Source organism: Pinus tabuliformis, chromosome 7, assembly GCF_031772625.1.
Source record: "Pinus tabuliformis cultivar Carrire ecotype Pingquan chromosome 7, CPIR1, whole genome shotgun sequence".
In the NCBI taxonomy this organism is placed as follows: domain Eukaryota; kingdom Viridiplantae; phylum Streptophyta; class Pinopsida; order Pinales; family Pinaceae; genus Pinus; species Pinus tabuliformis.
Genome location: NC_142293.1, coordinates 1,685,426,499 through 1,685,444,872, shown reverse-complemented (window position 1 = coordinate 1,685,444,872; position 18,374 = coordinate 1,685,426,499). Strand labels below are relative to the sequence as shown.

The following is an 18,374-nucleotide window of genomic DNA, read 5'->3' as shown; positions in this document are numbered from 1 at the left end:
GAAATTTCAAATTTATTCAGCACTGTCTAACACTTTCCTGAAACTCATTTCAGGAAACATATCATAACATTTACATACTTTTAACCAAGATCAAATAGTAATGAAACACATATGTACCGTTCAACAAAAGGTGAGACTCCGCTTGCTCTGTTGTTACTGGTATTCCCTTGTTGCTGATCACCTCCGCAAGTGAATGACGACGTACTTGATCTGAATGTAAAGACCCACCGGTTAACCTCCCAGCCTACTCCTTGGGTACTCTTCTTCCCCGCGGACCCCCGATCTGCAATGGGGTTGTACAATGGAGGAATGCACTAGCTGGTAGAGAAGAGCACTCGGCTCAAGAGTCCCCTCTCTAAAATCCTCTACCTCACCAAACTCGCTATAGTTTCGTAATCACTGCTCTGACATCATGTCATCCATCCAACAATAGGGTTACCAAAAAAAGTCATTTCTCTCATGGCTTGCCCCTTCTTTTATAGGAGTCCTCATAGGTGATACTTGGCATGTCATGCATAATTAGTTATTTTTTATAATTCAATAGCTTGATTATTCACCCACCCAAGTGTCACTCTCTCATCAAGGGTCTCCCAAAATTATTTACTTAAATTTTAATTTAAAACTAATATTTTCCTCACCTCAACAAGATTCATATTTCTTCTCCTAGTTGCCTCTTTATCCCCCTTTTTATTCCTTAATTTGGGTTCATTACTAAATTCAATTAATGAGTCAAGACTTGATCCCCTATCTACTCCCTAATTTAACTCAGGTTATCTCTTAGATGGATATTCTTATGTTGTTTGTTGCCACATGGAGGTTCTTTACATTTCTCTAGATTTAATTTATTATTCTTATTTTAATTCACCTTCCTCTTTTCTTAATTAGTTTTAATTATTTTAGGATTAATCATTATCCTTACAATTATGTCCCTCTTTCCCCTTTTTACCTAATTAAACCACATAATATTCCTAGTATTTTCCAACATGGGAAGGGTAGAGTTTTTAAGGTAATATATTTTATTTCTTCCTATGATCCTCTTAACCCAAGTTTTATTTTAGATTTAATTACCTCGGTTTCTAAAATCATTTACCCTTGATGTAAATTTATCTAGCTTTCATTCCTTGATTATATCTATTATTTAATTTATTTTTAATGGTTCCAAGGGTGCCAAGTTTTGTCGTGCCCTTCAAGAACTTCCCTTGAAGTTCCAAGGGTGCCACGCCTAATAGTTATTTGTGATGCCAAGGGTGCCAAGTTGGTCGTGCCCTTCAAGAAATTCCCTTGAAGTTCCAAGGGTGCCACATCACTTTCCCTTCAAGCATTCAGTGATTACGAGGGGAAAATATAGGTGCAACGTCATAGACCACTATCATCTCTTATGTTGCCTGCTATAGTGAGACTAATGGTGTCGAGGATCAAGGAATCCGCCTTGATGCGCGCCCCTCGGTAAAATCCTCATGAGCGACCCAACTTTGGGAACTGCCCTCATGGCATCGTGATCTTCAAGGCGAAGGTGTTTCAACCCTTCCAGCCCAAGTCACGGTGGGAGTGCTAGTGGGTGAGATCAGGGACATTGTCCCACCCCTCCCATGTAGTTCCATCCACTTGTACAACCCCATCACCCATATGTGAGTCATTCAGCCAAGAAACTAATATGTGCCTGCAACCACTATCACTCATTAGCATATAGATAAACATATATAGCAAGCTTCAAAACTGACTTTGAAATAAAATAATATAATCTTTTTTTTCATCAAACCAGTTGTCATCAACTCGTCATATGTGAGTTCCTCTGGTGGTTTCCTGCCATACTCAATAATCATTAGTAACAAGGTTTCTCAATGTTAGTCATTGTCATAATAGCATCATTAACTACACCTAGTCATTCACATCATTGTTCATTGTAAGCCCGAACTAATGAAAGTAGGTAACATAGAGGACACATCCATCATGGCTATCATCATCATAACATCAATGGAAACATACATATCCATCAAAGCTATCAACATCGTAACATCAATCTAAACATACCTATCCATCAAAGCTATCATCATCATGATATCAATAGAGAGTATACATATCTTTTATCGCCATCATTATCATAAATTCAATAGAGACCAAACATAACCATTTATGCTACAATCACCATAGTATCAATAGAGAACATGCATAACCATTAATGCTACAATCATCATAATACCAATAGATACATACATAACCATTAATGCTATCTTCATCATAATATCAATGGAAAACATACATAAACATCACAACCACTAATAATAGACTCATATGTCTAGATCCTCAACCTGAGGTCCTCAAAGAATAATGTGCGGGCCTTAGGGCTAAATAAATGTTAGTGTCATATCACTATCAGTCGACTAGAGCGGGGCACTACAATGGGAATTATAAGAGATGCTCACTATGTGAAAGTACTTAAATCCTTAGTGTTAAGAAGAAAGGATGGTTACATCACTAATAATAGGAACTCAATCTTCTCAATTACTGGTAGATTGTATTCATAAGAAGAGGCTATAAATTTTGAAATTGTCTTGATATCGGAAACGATGCAAATTAAGGGAGACAAATTAAGGGAGACAAATTAAGGACCTTCAAGCTAAGTCTTGCTACTTTCCAACATCTAGTTTTGTGATTGGAAAGAAGTAGTACTTTAGTTATTTCGAATGCTAGGATGTCAATTGGGTTTGCAATAAAGTAATTTAAAGAAGATGAAAGCATACAATAGCAACAAAGGGATGTGAAAATGTTAAATGTGGACCAAACCTTCATGATAAATGTAGAGAACTAGAAAGAATCTTATATTCATCATGATTTTTTTCAATAATAGTGTATAAAGTTTTTTAAAGTTTGCTTAATATTAGGAGTATTTATCAAAACGCATACAAGTAGTAGTTTTCAAAAACCCTATACAAATGATTGTTTTGTCTTCATAGATAGGATTATTCAAATCTTGGACATTATTTGAATGTTTTTTAAACAATTACCATCTACATGTATTATCATGTTGACCAATGCAACTACAACAATTTATTGATACAAATTATATGTTCTTGATAATTAAAAAGAAAAAACATAAACAAAGACCTTAAAATTATTCTGTTAAGCATACCAGAAAAAGTTAAGGGTCTCAAAATATTCAGAAGTAAACACAAGAAAGAAACAATCAAAATGTATTTTTCAATTATTTCATTTACTTTATTACATTTAACTATATTAATGTTCCTATTGCAACATGCAACATAAGATAATATTAGCCCAAGCAGTTAACTCAACTAGTTGTTGTTAAAGTTACTAGGCATTTGGTTAATTATGTTCCAGCAAGTACCTAATTTAAATCTCCTTAGGTTGGGCGCACTAACCTATGAAATGTGTTTACTATGAATGTCATCCAAAAATGTGAGGAAGCATCCATTGGGTTTTCCTATGAGGTTTATCTGGAGAAAACATAATCCAATACTAGCATAAACATAAAGATCATAATATACCAACATTAATATATATAGATATACCTAGGATGAATTTTAATGATGGAATAAATAATTTTGATTTTAATGAACAAAGTGGAAAGACAAGTGATGGGATTTCTTTGCTTTCATGTTTTATGTGGGGCTTTTGCAATTTTTGAAAAATAAGTATTCACATATTCAAATACTAAATAAATATTGTTACTTTCATTCTTACAAGTAGGTATTAAATCAATTCCATAATGGATGGAAAAACAAGAGTGAAAATTTTCTCCAAAAAATTAACTTGCATTTTTCCATAAAGGTCATCTCTAAAACCTATTAATGTAAAAAAATTATCCCAAGTAAAATTCACACATGCGCTTGGTAAAAAGGCCCAATTGTGCCTTTCTCTATTGAAATGGAAAACCCCATGCCCATGCTTGCAATATCAATTATTATGCTTTAAAATTAAATGTAACTAAGTATGCAAACACAAGATGCAATTATTGTAGCCTATTTAACCATATTTATATTTCTTATGTAAAATTGTTTTCAAGAACTTATTGGAAATGAAATAGAAGAAAAAATACAAAAAAAAATGGAGAGAATAATCCACCAATCACCATGGAAAAGTACAAAGAGTGGAAAGAATATTCCACCAACAATTGCCAACATTGAACCTAAAGCAAACTCTAAGGATATATTATGAATTAATAAAAACATACCTACTTCATGTTAACTTTGATATAAAACCAAGGGATAAGTAAAAATAGTAGGTAGAATAATCAATCAACTATTTTTTGCATGAAACCCAAGGCCAACTACCATAATAGAGGCTAGCTTACAATTTGTTGAAAGCATAATTATGTCACATTAGGTAGTAACCAGTTCATAAGGTACATATTACAACATCCATCAGTAGAAGCTTCAAGAAAGGCCAGAGAAGAATCTACAACCATCCAAAACTTGTATTATTATAAGAACATGAGTTATCATTGTCCTTCATTCAATATATGAAGAGAACTTATGATGCCAAATAAGAACCATTTGCAAGAGCACAACAGATTTCTTTATAGAATGTCTTATGACTCTTGACCTTCCACCTAATTGACTCTTGGCCTTCCACCTTCTTGGCTCTTGGCCTTCCTAACATACTTTAAAAACTTTCATCATAATCCTAAATAGTATGATGATAAAATATTTAGAATAAACATATTTGAAATTACAATTTTCTTACCCATGTGCATATTCACTCAAACATTTTCCTCTATAACTTACAAGCCAACATGGCCTTATGCTTTATACATTGCATTTTGGTGATTTGCAAGATGTAAGACTCTTATCCTTTTCCTTGAAACTTGTACATTCTTAGATATCATCTCCCTTGTTTAGTCCTTGTGAATGGAAGTCAGATAGCCTTTCTCTCATTTGTTGATTGTACAAGCTCGTCTTGGATATATTATTTACAAGTTGGTCATATGTGTAATCGTTCACCCTTTTTCAAATTTTCATTTTGGCCACTTCCACACCTTGATGCCTTTTAACTAGTGAAATTTGCAAAAAGGAATCCTTAATGCATTAATTTTAAGGCTCGCCATCTCATGACATCTTTGATTGGAGGGATTTTTTTTTATTTTGTTAAAAATTGACACAATACACATGATAGCTCCATGTTAGTTATGGATGTCTTAAATGTTTCCCTACTCCATTAATAACAAGATCACTCAAACAATGTACATAAGGTTTTGGTGAGAGTTTTACAAAAATAAAATTTCATAAATCAACCTCTTTATAATCAATGTGAGTAACATGGCTCTTACAAGGGATTTCAGATAAGAGACTCTTCACATGTTTTCCTTACACACAAAATCTGCGTACACAACATAAGAATTTATGTTCCATTAATTCAATTGGATTTCAAAGGAAACTCCTAAAATGTCTGCATTGAATGAGTATTCCTTCAAATCAATTCCATCAAGAATTTGACTACAGAATTTTTCTGAAAAACCTTACAACAATGGAAATGAGAATTCCGTAGACATTCCACTTTGTAAAGCATGTTATTCAATGATACAATATTCTTAAAGCTTTCGTGAGTGCTCAATTATAGTAATGGTGAATATAAAAGGAATGAGGCATGAGCCATTTCATTTGTGTGAATGTTTTTGTTTAGTTATATTTGGTTTACCACTTAATATGAGATCCTTTTATACAAAAGAAGTAATCTTGAAATGAGAATCTTATTATAAGTTCTTTCCTCCTATTGGGTTTTTGTTTTGATATTTTTTTCACTTCTAGCCACAATTTCCAATCCATAATCCTTTACTTCTACATCATTATTACTTTTTTTCATATTATTATAGTTTTTATAAGATATATACATATGAAGAAGGATTTCAATGTATAAGTTGTCAACTTTATATTTTTCAAGTTTTGATATGCAAATAAGCTTCGATATCTTTTTACTAATTTATAAAAATAGTTTTGATTTTTATATAGTTCAAGAATCACCACTTGGATATGGTTCTTGATCCTTTAAGGATGGTTATGTATTTCTTAAATGAATTCTAGATCAAACAGGACAAGTGATAATGCATTGTCAAACTCCAAGTCAACGCAACCACCTATCTTGAGTGAATAGACCACGTGAAGAATTTCATCTATTCTATCATGAAATTCTTAAAATAGGAAAATGGTTAACGATTTTATTAACTACATTCAAGGCAAATTGGCTCCTCTATTTTGAATTTCCTTTGTGACCGATTAGAAGATTGTAGGTTATGGGATGCCTTTGTATCCAGAAGATTATTATAAATATGATATAAACAATGATTTGCAAATATCAACAGTGATATATCTCTGTTGGTATATATTGAAGAACAGTGTTGTAGGTTTATTGTAGGTATATATCTATGTTGGAGTATTATTATAATACTACTAATTTTCAAACTCGTGCATTGATTTCTTCATATTTTGTTGATCCTAATTTAACTTTGTAACTTTCCTGTAGTGTAGCCTAAGCTATTGGGTCCCTATAATACTAGTGATTACCCCATTACTATTGTAGTTATACCCCTTATTTATATTGTTGTGCCCCGTAGAATCCCTCTATTGTTATTTTTGTGGCTTTATATTATTATTGTTAGGTCGGCTGGATTATATTGTGACTCCTTAGACTCCTATATATAGAAAGTAGGTTTTGTCATTTGTATCATCCAAGAATTGTTCATTTATGTAATGTAAAGGAGGTTGCCCCCTCGAAGAGGCTGAATTCTAAGGCGTTGATCTTTCTTTTCTATCTTTTCTTGAGCTGGTTTCATAACATAAGCCGAGAAGGGCCTCCCATGCATTGGTATGTGTTGCATTGTCGTTATTGAATTAGTTTCATTTACACAGTGAATTAGTTTAATTTCATTTCATTTATTTCCTATTTTGTAAAGATCTAGTTTTCCGTTTTTTTAAGTTTCATTAAATGATGAATGTATTTTTCATAAAGTTACAAGGAGATCAATACACTTCGAAATTGTTTTCATTAAACATATTGTTTACATATTGTTTATTTATTGATTACAATAATATTCAATTCTCTGATGAAGGAAAGATTGTGATATGAAATTGTAGAATTGCAATTCAATATATGACAATTTTAAGTGGTCAGATTATCCCTGTAGCATTTGATTGATTTCACTTTAAGGTTATTCTTTAGTTAAAATCAATATTCTTTTTATTAAAATAGCATTCATTAGATAGCTAAATCCTACATATACAGTGCATGCATTTCACATTAATTCATCCCTGGTTGATAACTCAATGTCATTGAATTTAAAATATATAAATTGTTTAACATTTTGGCATCATTGCTAAAAGGAATTAGTTTCTTTGTAGTAACAGTTTTAATGTAGTTATAGGCAATTTTACTGAATTCAAACCATGATAAATATGATACATGAGTAGATGTCCAAATCATAGAGGTATATTTATTACTGGAAAAAAATACTCCACCCATTACTCCATCTATTCCAATTCATGGTGCAGTAAGAACCACACCATCCACTCATCCGTATATAGGTAAAATTACAAGAGGAAGATGATCAGGAAAAATTGTGGCTTCTCAAGATAGAAGAAAAACCAAAGAAAAAGAAAGGGTTCTAGAAATATCTAGTCCATAAGAAATTGTAATACTTTCACCTTGTCAAATGGATGAAAATTTTATCATTGGACGACCATTATAAATACCATTCATAGATAATCCTATAGAAGAACCCTAGTATTTATTTCATCAAATATATATGAGGTAATATGGTTTAAAATGAAGGACAAGTATGAATAGAACAAAAATAAGGTATAAGGACATCAAGTTTTAAATATGACTTTGGATTCCCCATTTTGGATCCAACAACAAATGTCCAAATGAAAATATTCCACCATCAGCATTACCTATTTCTCGTGGAATGAGAAATGAAGATCCCAAAACCTTCCTTTTCGAATTTGATGTATTATGTCACAGTTCTGATTATCCTTTTAATGCCTAGAAACTCAAGTTGTTTCTAGTTACTCTTAAAGATGCAACTTTGCATGAATTTATGTGGCTGGGAATTAATACTATCAAAACTTGGGATGAAATGCATCATTTTTTTCCACAAAATATCAAAACTATTGTATAAATCAATATTTGCAAGAATAAATGTTTAAAGTGGCACAAAAATAGGATGAAAGCCTTGAATATTATATAGAAATATTTCATTATAATGTAAAAAGGGATAACAAGCAGTCAATTGGGGTTATCTTGGGTGGTTGGACGAAATGGTTATTACCTTTTCCACCTAAGTTCAAATCCTTGTTAATGAAATGATGAGTTATAATACCTTGATATATATTATTGTAATGGCTTGCCTATGAATATTGTTGTTTGGCTTCGAGCCTTGTGAAATCTTAAGTGAGTATACATGTGGGTTGGCCTGCTATCAACAACCTCGCTCTAGTTCTCGGGTTGAGAGGGAGGTTGATTTCTTTCCTTGGAAAAATGGGGTGGGGGTGTGGCTAAGAAACATAAATATATTTATATATTCTTGAAATCTTTTTTCTTCACGAAATTAGAGATGAATGGATAGATATACTTAATATCATGGGAAAAGGTGATATGTCACAATTATGCTATCCAGAAATCTGTGAAATTTGCAAGCACATTTCTGAAGGAAAAACTAAATATGGTTAGAGACCTAGAGATACCACTTATAGATTCAATGGATCAACAATTGATGGGGTAAATAGAGTTTAAATTGGAAATTTATTGGAAATTTTCAAAATCAATATTCTTAGTACTCTTAGCTCACAATTAGATACACTGAAAATTAAGCAAAAGAAAGAGGAAGAGAAAGCATATTTTTCTATTTTCTGTCCAAAATTTAGAAAGAAACATCTTTTGAAAAAAAATCCTTTAAATAATATGAACATTGTCGTATTGGTTTAGGGAAACGTGTAGAAGGAAATTTCCCTTCAATACCGAAACTTAAAGTAGTCTATGAAAAGACAAAGAAGTTACAGAACAACTTTTTTTTGTTGCACCAAAAATACATTGGTAGTCATGAGCATCAAGTATGTCTCAATACCCTACACAACAATTTAATTCTTATTATTCAAACCAACAATACCCCCAACAAAATTGGATTCGTCCTAGGGAAACATGGTCACCACGCAAACTCAAAAATCAACTTGGAAACAAGGATGGTGAGGGTTTTCCTATGGGAAAATGCCAAATTGTCCATATTTTCCATAGCAATATCCACAATATCCCCTACAAACCAAACATCCCCAGCAAGTTCAAGAATCCTATCGTACCTAACTTCAATAGCCACAAATTCATAATCACAATAATTACAATTACCATCAAACCAAATTCCTCCATAACCTACCCAGTTACTTGCATAACTTGTTCCAAACCCCAACAATAAAGTAGCTCAACATGATTACAATGTTGAGCTACAAATTTTCCAACTTATATGATTACCCCTCTTGATTTAAATGATATTCATCTTATATTAAGAAAAGCAATTCATAAATATTATCTTATTATTATTGAAGAACAAATTGAGAAGGAAAGTGTTAATCGATCAAAAGATAATAATAGTTCTATTGCATCACCTCGATAAACAAAGAGTGTTGAAATTCGCCTGGGGCCTAAGGATATTGACTAACAATCAGGCAATGTATTTTGCACTATGGAAGGAATTGGAATCAATCTTTGCCAACAGAATTCAACAATTGAAGGTGTTTGGGGAGTCCAACAGGTTATCAAGTGTCGTGAGAAAGATGACCCATTTATCCCTGCTCTCTTGCAGTGGATCAAACTATTAATAGAGAAATTTGACATATAGATTTTTGTCATATTAAAATGAACCTGAATGAGGAAGCCGACTACATGGAAAATTATGTAGTGCTATTAAAAACCTGGGAATTAAAGGTAGACGATGAGAAAATAATATTTAAGCCGCTCCCTTAATGTTGAGCAAGCAGTTAGAAATAATTGGGCTTACGATGCACATTAATCTTAGGATCAGGCATCAAATTTTGTTATTAATACAGGACCTCTCGAATCAAGCTCCATATTAATTAAGACCCAAAAGGGTGTCATATTAACTTGGAGAATCATGCTTTCATGGCCACATGGAGCAGTGATGTAAGCTTGGAGTTGGCACTAGACAAATGGATTAGCAATGATTTGATTAATGGGGAAATTCAAATGTGTGAAACCATAATCTCTACACCATAGTACATGTTTGGCCATGGACAGTTCTTTGAAATTCAGAGGTTTTGTGCTCAATCCTTAATGGACCCGATGCAAGTGGCTTTGATGAATGCATCACGCTTCAATGCAGCAGGTTTCCGGAATGAGGGAAGTATCAACACTATATATGGAGAACGGGAGCTTATGTTATCAATAAGAAGGTAGTTCAATTCCTCATCACATTGATTCATCAATTTCGAGGATTACAAGCAGAAATGGAAAGAATTGAGGGTGAAGTCGGTGAGGAGCTCGACGTTCACATGTTCAGGATAGCAAGGGAATTAGATTTCCTGATCGCACTAATCTCCTGTAATGTAGAGATGCAATTGATAGAAACTAGAGCAATCAATGAGTTGCTCTCCCATTAGCTCGAGTTGCTGAAGAAAAATATGGATCGTCTGCAGTTGGTCGTCGAAACGCCAGAGTTTTAGGTCAACAATTTAGGGAGGAGAGTGGAAGAGAATGGCATGCCACGCAAATAGGAGAACAACAAAAATAAGTACTTAGCTATGAACACGGAGCAGATAGACGAGGATATCACGACTCAAGGATCAAAATTGAACACATCACAGCCCTTCAAAGGGTCTCTGGCACGTCAGAGAAGTAGGGAGAAAATTTTACCAGTCAAAAAAAATTTAAAAATTGATTTTTGTCATTTAAAAAAAAAATTGGAATAATATCTTAAAATTTTTTAAGAAGTGTTGTCAAATTGTCAACTTTTTTTTTAAATTTCATTTTTTCTGAAATTAGAATTTTAGGAATGTTGAATTTGTAAATTTCTTTTCATGTTAAAACTTAAATCCCATTTCAGAAACCCCCATTTCAAAAACAACAGTTTCTTTTTGAGTTGTTTTTTCTAATTGTGCATATGATGCAAGTTCTTATTAATTATTATGTCACAATTACCTTTTGATACCATTACATTTGGCAGTTTCTGAGTTGCTCCCATTTCAAAAACAACAGTTCTTTTTGAGTTTTTTTTTCTAATTGTGCATATGATGGAAGTTCTCATTAATTATTATGTCACAATTACCCTTTGATACCATTACATTTGGTAGTTTCAATTGAGAGCGAGCCATGTATTAGGTATGTAATTTCACTGGGTTGTGCCTAAAGGCTGCCCAAAGAAAGGTTTGACGATGATTTAAGCTGGAGAGGAGCATAGATTCATCATTCAGCAAACGCCTGTCAAGCAAGGTTTAAGCACGATTTATGCTTGGAGAGGAGCGCATTCAACAGGTATTCAACAGGGTTCCTAACATACTGGATTTGATTTGTTTGTGGATTCCCAATTCCTGGTATGTTTTCATATTAAAAAAGAAGATACCAAAAACATATACACCTTTGTACACTCTTTTGTTGAATCCTAAACCGGTTTAGAATTTTACTGAATTTTTTCATTCATGCAATAAACTTAAATTTGATTGAGCTACTTGTATATTCTGGTCACATAAATTTCCTGCAAAATTAATCATTATCTGAACTCGAGCAGGAATATACGTCTCGTGTTTATCCATTATTGGTAAATGCATCTGATATATTAGTTGCGGCTCATATCAGACCTACCTTATACACAACATCCATGGGGTTGTTGTTGTTCCACCATTCCCCTGTGAAAAAATAAAAAGAAATTTGAAAATAATTTACTGTTGTCAATTGAATTGCTCCTTTTTTCTATGGTTTTCATTATAGAAGTGCGACCTGAATATGTGCCCTTCTAAATGAAATTAAGACTTGCCCTTCAAATTTGATCACTGATCACGAGCGATGATATTCCACGAGAGAGCCACGAGCATCCCATCGAGGATGATGACGGAGTCCAAGTCACTCTAGCTAGGGAGGACTTGTAATGTCTTTTAAATTTTAATTTGGTTATATGTTTTGTCATTATGTAGTGCTTAATGGATATTTTGGAGAGTTTATGGGAGTAATGTTTTCAGTACAATAGTATGTAGTCTAAAAAAATCTTTGATGTAATGTGGTAGGAATGGTGGAAAACAAGTGAAAATATCATGTCACATGTTGTAAAAGGTTTCGGCCTTTAAACTAAATTATTATAATGCAAAATATAGATTTTTTTTTTTTTTAAATAGTTCTATAATTTGCAATAAAACAAACTTCTTCTCATGCAAATATCTTCTTTTTCTAGAAATGTTGAATTTTAATAAGAATATAAAACAATTTGAATATGATTTATGGGGTGAATTAAAGAATCTTTGTATTAAAACTCATTTAATACAAGAAATAAGAGATATTCCCATCCATGCTAAATAGTTAGGAAATCATGCCTATGAAAACCAAGAAGAACAAAAAATACCCACAAATAATATAAGCAATTGGCAAATTAAAAGATATAATGTCGCTTAAAATCTTTATAGAAAAATGTGTTGATCCTTGTAGCCTTATTATTAAAATTCACAACAATAACATTCTAATTGCAAACATGTTAATCAATCTAGAGTTGCAACTAATGTCATCACAAAGGAACTATGAATTAGTTACAGTTATCTAATCTTCATCAGCCACCTACAGTTTTACAATTAGCATATATATTTACAATGAAACTTGAAGGAACAATAGAAGATGTTATAGTCTCTTTAAATTATTTCAAATATCCTATGTATTTTAAATCTAATTTGGGTTGTCATCATTTATCTTAGGAAGACCATGGTTAACTATAGTTGAGGCTTTAATCAGTTGTAAATATGAGACATGAAATTTTCATATGGAGATTTAGATAAGAAATTTATTTTGTATCCACTTACAAAATCATTAACTGAATTAGAAAATACACAATAGCTTGATGATGCAAATAGTGATGAAGAAATAGTACAACCAATCTTAACAATTAACCAAGCTATGAATTTAAAAGAGGATCTTGAAAAACTTCTAATCACAAATTTTACTAATAATTTTGTGATTTAATTCAATATATTGGGGGAAGTTTCTTTTGATCATATCTTAGATAAGAAATTTTAGGAAAATTGTACTATATATACTCTATCAACACTAATCGGTTATACGTATTTTATTAATTCAATATTAGAATCTTATAGTACCCCTCTTGAGATTAAACAAGGAAAAACTTTAAACATAAATTCTAAATTTTAGGAATCTCATAAAGAAAGCTATTTCAAAAACTACAAAAACATTTTGGTGCATTTTAATGGGAGTATAATGATATGAATGGAATCCATCCTAACACATTTATATTTAGGAAATTTCTCGACCAATCAAACAACCCCAAATATGTATGAATCCACTTCTAAAAAAATTGTAATGGAATTAATGGCCATATATTATATTTTTTATAATCAATCGGTTTCACCTTTAGTAATTGTTCCTAAAAAGAATGGTGAGTGGTGAGTTTGCATAGGTTGTTGTGAATTAAATAAAGCACCTTAAAATACCATTTTCCTCTTTCATTTATAGATCAATTTTTAGATACCTTATCAAGAAAAAACAAAAACAAAACAAAACTTTTTCATGGATTTAGTGGTTATAATCAAATTCAAATCACTCTAGAAGATCAAGATTATACCACATTTACATGTGCATGGGGATATATTCTTATAGAGTATTACCCTTTGGGTTACATGCAATGCTCCTACTACTTTTCAACTTGTTTTAGATATTTTTTCTCACTTGACTCATAATTGTGTGGAGGTTTATAGGGATGATTTTACTGTTTATGGTAATTTTTTTGACAAAGCATTGGAAAATATTGAAAAAAATGATTAGGCGTCATGAAACTAATCTTTCATTAAGTAATGAAAAAATCCATATGTTACTTGCTAAAGGAATTGTTTTTGGTCCTTCTATATTGTCTACAGGAATCAACGTTGGTCCAACAAAGATAGAAGTCATTTCTAAAGTTCCAGTTCCAAAGACTAAAAAATATGGAAGGATTTTTTTAGGACATGCAGGTTATAGGAAATTCATAGAAAATTTCACAAAAATAGCATCACCATTGTTTAAATTGCTCATTAAATATAATGATTTTTTTAGAATATATCTTGTTGCACTACTTTTGAAATATGGAGAGAAAAAATTTCACAACACACCTATTTTAAGAGGGAGAAATTGGTCTCTCCATTTTCACATATCCATTAGTGCCTCAGATACAACTCTAGGATCAATATTAAGACAAAAGGAAAGCCAAATTTCTTATGCCATTATTTTATTAGCAAAAATTTAACACATGATAAATTAAACTATACATTATTAGAAAAAATATTTATCGTAGTTGCTCACATATATAACACCTCACATATATAACACGATGGCACAGGATCTTCTGAGACTCTCATACACCATGTTCTTCTAAGCTAATATCACTACTATTTAAAAATAGAAGAATTTTCAATCTGCATATGGGATCTCAGATGTAAAAATAAGTCTTCAATCTGATTATAGGATTCAATAGGATGAAATGAAAGAAGCACCAAAATTCATATATATTTCCATTGACTTAGATTTGCATATAGAATACAGACTTAGTAAAAGATATTACTAGCTTAACTTTTTGAACTTAAGTCCATGATTCCATGTTGATGCTGTGGATCTTAGCCAGGACTCCCACAAGAGGATCATTGATATAAGTTGTGGGCTCAAGCTTGCACGAATTGGCCTTGTTATGTTGACTATTCCATGATGTTGCTGTGGAGCTTAGCCAAGACTCCCACGAGAGGAGCATTGATATACGTCGTGGGCTCAAGCTTGGTGGAATCAGCCCTGCTGTCCTCAAACTCGTCATAGCAATCAGGTCCTCCCACAACCGCACCTGTTAATTCATTTGGGTTTGGTGCTTCTCTGTTGAACCACAAAGTGAAACCTTCGGTACATGATATCTTTTTGGAATCCTCGTATATCGAAACTATGGAGGACCCTCTGTGGTGAGCTTACTGTGGATATTTGTCACCAAAACCCACCATGAAAGACATACCAGCACGATTCTTTCCCAAAATGTAATCCACCTACAATTTACATATACAAAGTGGACTTGTTAGCTAATACTTTGTTGGTTTTTTCAAATTATGATATGAAAAAACAAATCAAATTTATTTAACTTTGAATCTCTTATACTCTGAGAAATCTGGAATGGATATACAAGTGTGCTCATTTCTTCTCCTCATTAATTAAATATTTTGCAACACTTAAAAAATTATAATATGTATATGTACTTGTTGTTTGGCAAATGCAATAAGAATGCTTGGTTCATATGTTTGATCGCCACATTGCAGGTATTGCGTAAACTGATACAATGAATGATGTGCCTGTAGCATATTGTGTATTTGCACCATCTCTAACAAACAACAAACCTCCTGTACAAGTGCAAGAGATACAAACACTATTAATGAGCTTAATTTTGAAACTCGACAGAACACTGTTAATGAGCTTAATTTTGAAACTCGGAGCATGACAGGGAGAAACTTCCATTTACCTGGTGTGATGGAATTTTTGAATTGAGGACTTTGTGGAAGAACCTTGGCCTCTAAAAACTTCCAGGTTGGTTTCTCCAGAGAAATATAGCTGCCAGGTTTATTAATTTTATGAAGGTGTGGTCAGTTTATGGTCAAGTGGCCAGCCTTAAACTTTTTCTCAATTGAACATTTGGTGATTCATATGTTTATGTGAATATGGACTTACACTAGACAGGTGGATTTGAACTCCTGCACATTTGATCCCAATTGAACTCATACTCATTGGAAGTACAAAAATTATGGTGGAGTATGTATTTGGGATAATATGGCAATCCAGTCGGTCTATATAACCACACCACACCGCTGCCCATGCAAGCTCGTCCTGTATGTTAGTTAGTAGAGGAATAATAAGAAGACTTCAAGAAGTTACTTACTTCGTGTGAAAGGAAAAGGAAGTAAAATTTATAATGTTAAGGAAAGACAGAGCAAGAGAAAGGGCATTCTCCATGATATGTTCATAATGTTAAGGAAAGACAGAGCAATAGAAAGGGCAGTCTCCATGATATGTTCCGCGGTACTGGTAAGCAAAACCAAAGAGCTGTACTAAATGACATATTCAATTACATGAGTATCATAAAATGTTGGAGAAGAAAATTCATTAAATTAATTTTCAATTTTGAATCTAACTCATGAACAAAAGAGTTGTACTAAATTAATATTCAATTATATGAGTATTTTAAAATGTTGGAGAAGACAATTCATTAAATTAATTTTCAATTTTGAATCTAAGAGATGAATTCTATAGACATGTTAAAATGGGCATTTAAAAAAAAAATGGAATATTTTGGAATCATAAGAACCGTAGGCAACCTCAAATAAGTAATTTCACCCATATTTATCTGATCCCAAAATATTCCAAAAATAGAAACATAAGTTATAAAAAAACATTCATCCACAAACAAAGACCCATTGTATGTTTTAATTATTAAAGTTATCTAAATTGTAGATTCTAAGAATAGAATAGAACAGAACAGTGAAAAGAAATTGTTTCCTCTCATATGTTTGTTTTAATTACTAAAGTTATCTAGTTTTAATTACTAAAGTTATCTAGATTGTAAATTCCAAGAATAGAGTATAATAGTGAAAAGAAATTAAACCATTAACCTTTCTGCTAACAGTAGGATTCTAAAATATCTCAATATCTCTCAAATCTGCAACCACTAAAATATCTCAATATCTCTCAAATCTGCAACCAATAAAACAGTATAAGTGATTTTAGAATACGATTAATCTTATACCAAAGTAGCTCTTTGGAGTAGGAGAATGGAATAAGGTTTGTCAATGGCTGCAAAGACGACGGAGGAAGCGGCCAATGCTGCAGCAGTCTCTGCTGCAATTTCTGTCCCGTGATTGGATATATCTATTCTGTACAAAGTCCTTGGAGTGTCCATCTTGGATCTCCCACCTAAAAACAAATCCATAACTAGATTCATAATTGCTATTTGTTGTGATCCTTAGTAAATTTTGTTGTGATCCATGACTAAATTTAGTTGGGATGGTAATTAATTCACCTGAACCCACAGCTGGTTTTCGGTGGCGCTTGCTTTCATGAAATAATCAGTTCCCCACGTAATGGCATCCCTAATGTTCATCTCTGTACTGAAGGGCTCCCCATGCCAACATGGTAACGGTGAATGCCATCGGAAACCCATACTTCACATTATCCCCAGCGTCGTAGTAACCGCCCACCAAATCCACCTACATAAATACACAGTAAAAGCCATGTTGAACATCATTGTATCTTTCCAGACTTCTTGAAGATCTGCACCAAATAATCAAGCTGTTGCAAACTCATAACTCATAATATTGGAGTAAGAATTCACATTGTAGGTGGGTTGCGGGGATCTTTATGTTAATAACTTAATTGTATATTTCCAGAATATCCTGGAAACTGATAGTGCTGAGAAATATCCTCGTTATTTTCGCATTGATAAGATCAGCGTCGTTATTTTGCCATTTTCGGTATGATTAACAACACTTCTAAAACATTCAGGAAACAACATTTCTAAAACAATCCGGAACAGATGGCAATACCAAAATGAGAAAATATTGTTGTTACATTTTGGATTTGTCCGTCTGTTAGAGCAGAATCTCCTCTCCAGCTTATCCTGTTGCTACTGCTGGACAGTTTTACTGAACGTTGAGCCTCCAGAAACAGAATAGATTTATGCAGAGCATCTTTGTAGTCAAACTCACCCAACACAAACTGATGATGAGCAGACAGCACAGTAGCAAGAATTATACACACAAACCTTTCAACGGTAAGCCTGAAACTCATTTCTGCTGCAATTGATCATAAATGGCTACAAAAATAAAAATCGTTTATGCGTATATATATTTGTGTCTCACGGATCCAACGTGTAATGACGAAGGGAAATCGATCTCTGGTTTGCATAAACATGGGGCTTGTACATGTTTTGCATGCATGGTTGATGTGGGGCTAGAGAAGTCCGTTGGATGTGAAAGGAGGAAAATTCCATGAAAACATTAACTAAATGATAAGTCACTGTATAAGGTCGCCTCGTCACCATTTCCTCGCAGTACTTTTAACGAGCAAATGTTAAATTTTCAAAAAACACAAGGAAGATAACGAAGTTAGTTTTTCTACGCAAACTGAATATGAACTGGCTGTAGTTTTTC

At 32.8% G+C, this 18,374-nt stretch overlaps 1 protein-coding gene across 1 annotated transcript in view; it reads right to left on the bottom strand.

Annotated features, from left to right (window-relative positions):
- The window catches only part of LOC149254988 (endoglucanase 8-like), a 61,134-nt gene extending 43,122 nt beyond the window's left edge, over positions 1 to 18,012 (bottom strand). The window contains exons 1-2 of the mRNA XM_089454906.1: positions 17,794 to 18,012; positions 17,335 to 17,432 (exon numbers count right to left, since the gene is read on the bottom strand). Of these exons, the coding sequence (XP_089311032.1) occupies positions 17,335 to 17,432; positions 17,794 to 18,012 (317 nt within the window). The remainder of the gene's footprint in view (positions 1 to 17,334; positions 17,433 to 17,793) is intronic.
- Between the last annotated feature and the right edge of the window lie 362 nt (positions 18,013 to 18,374).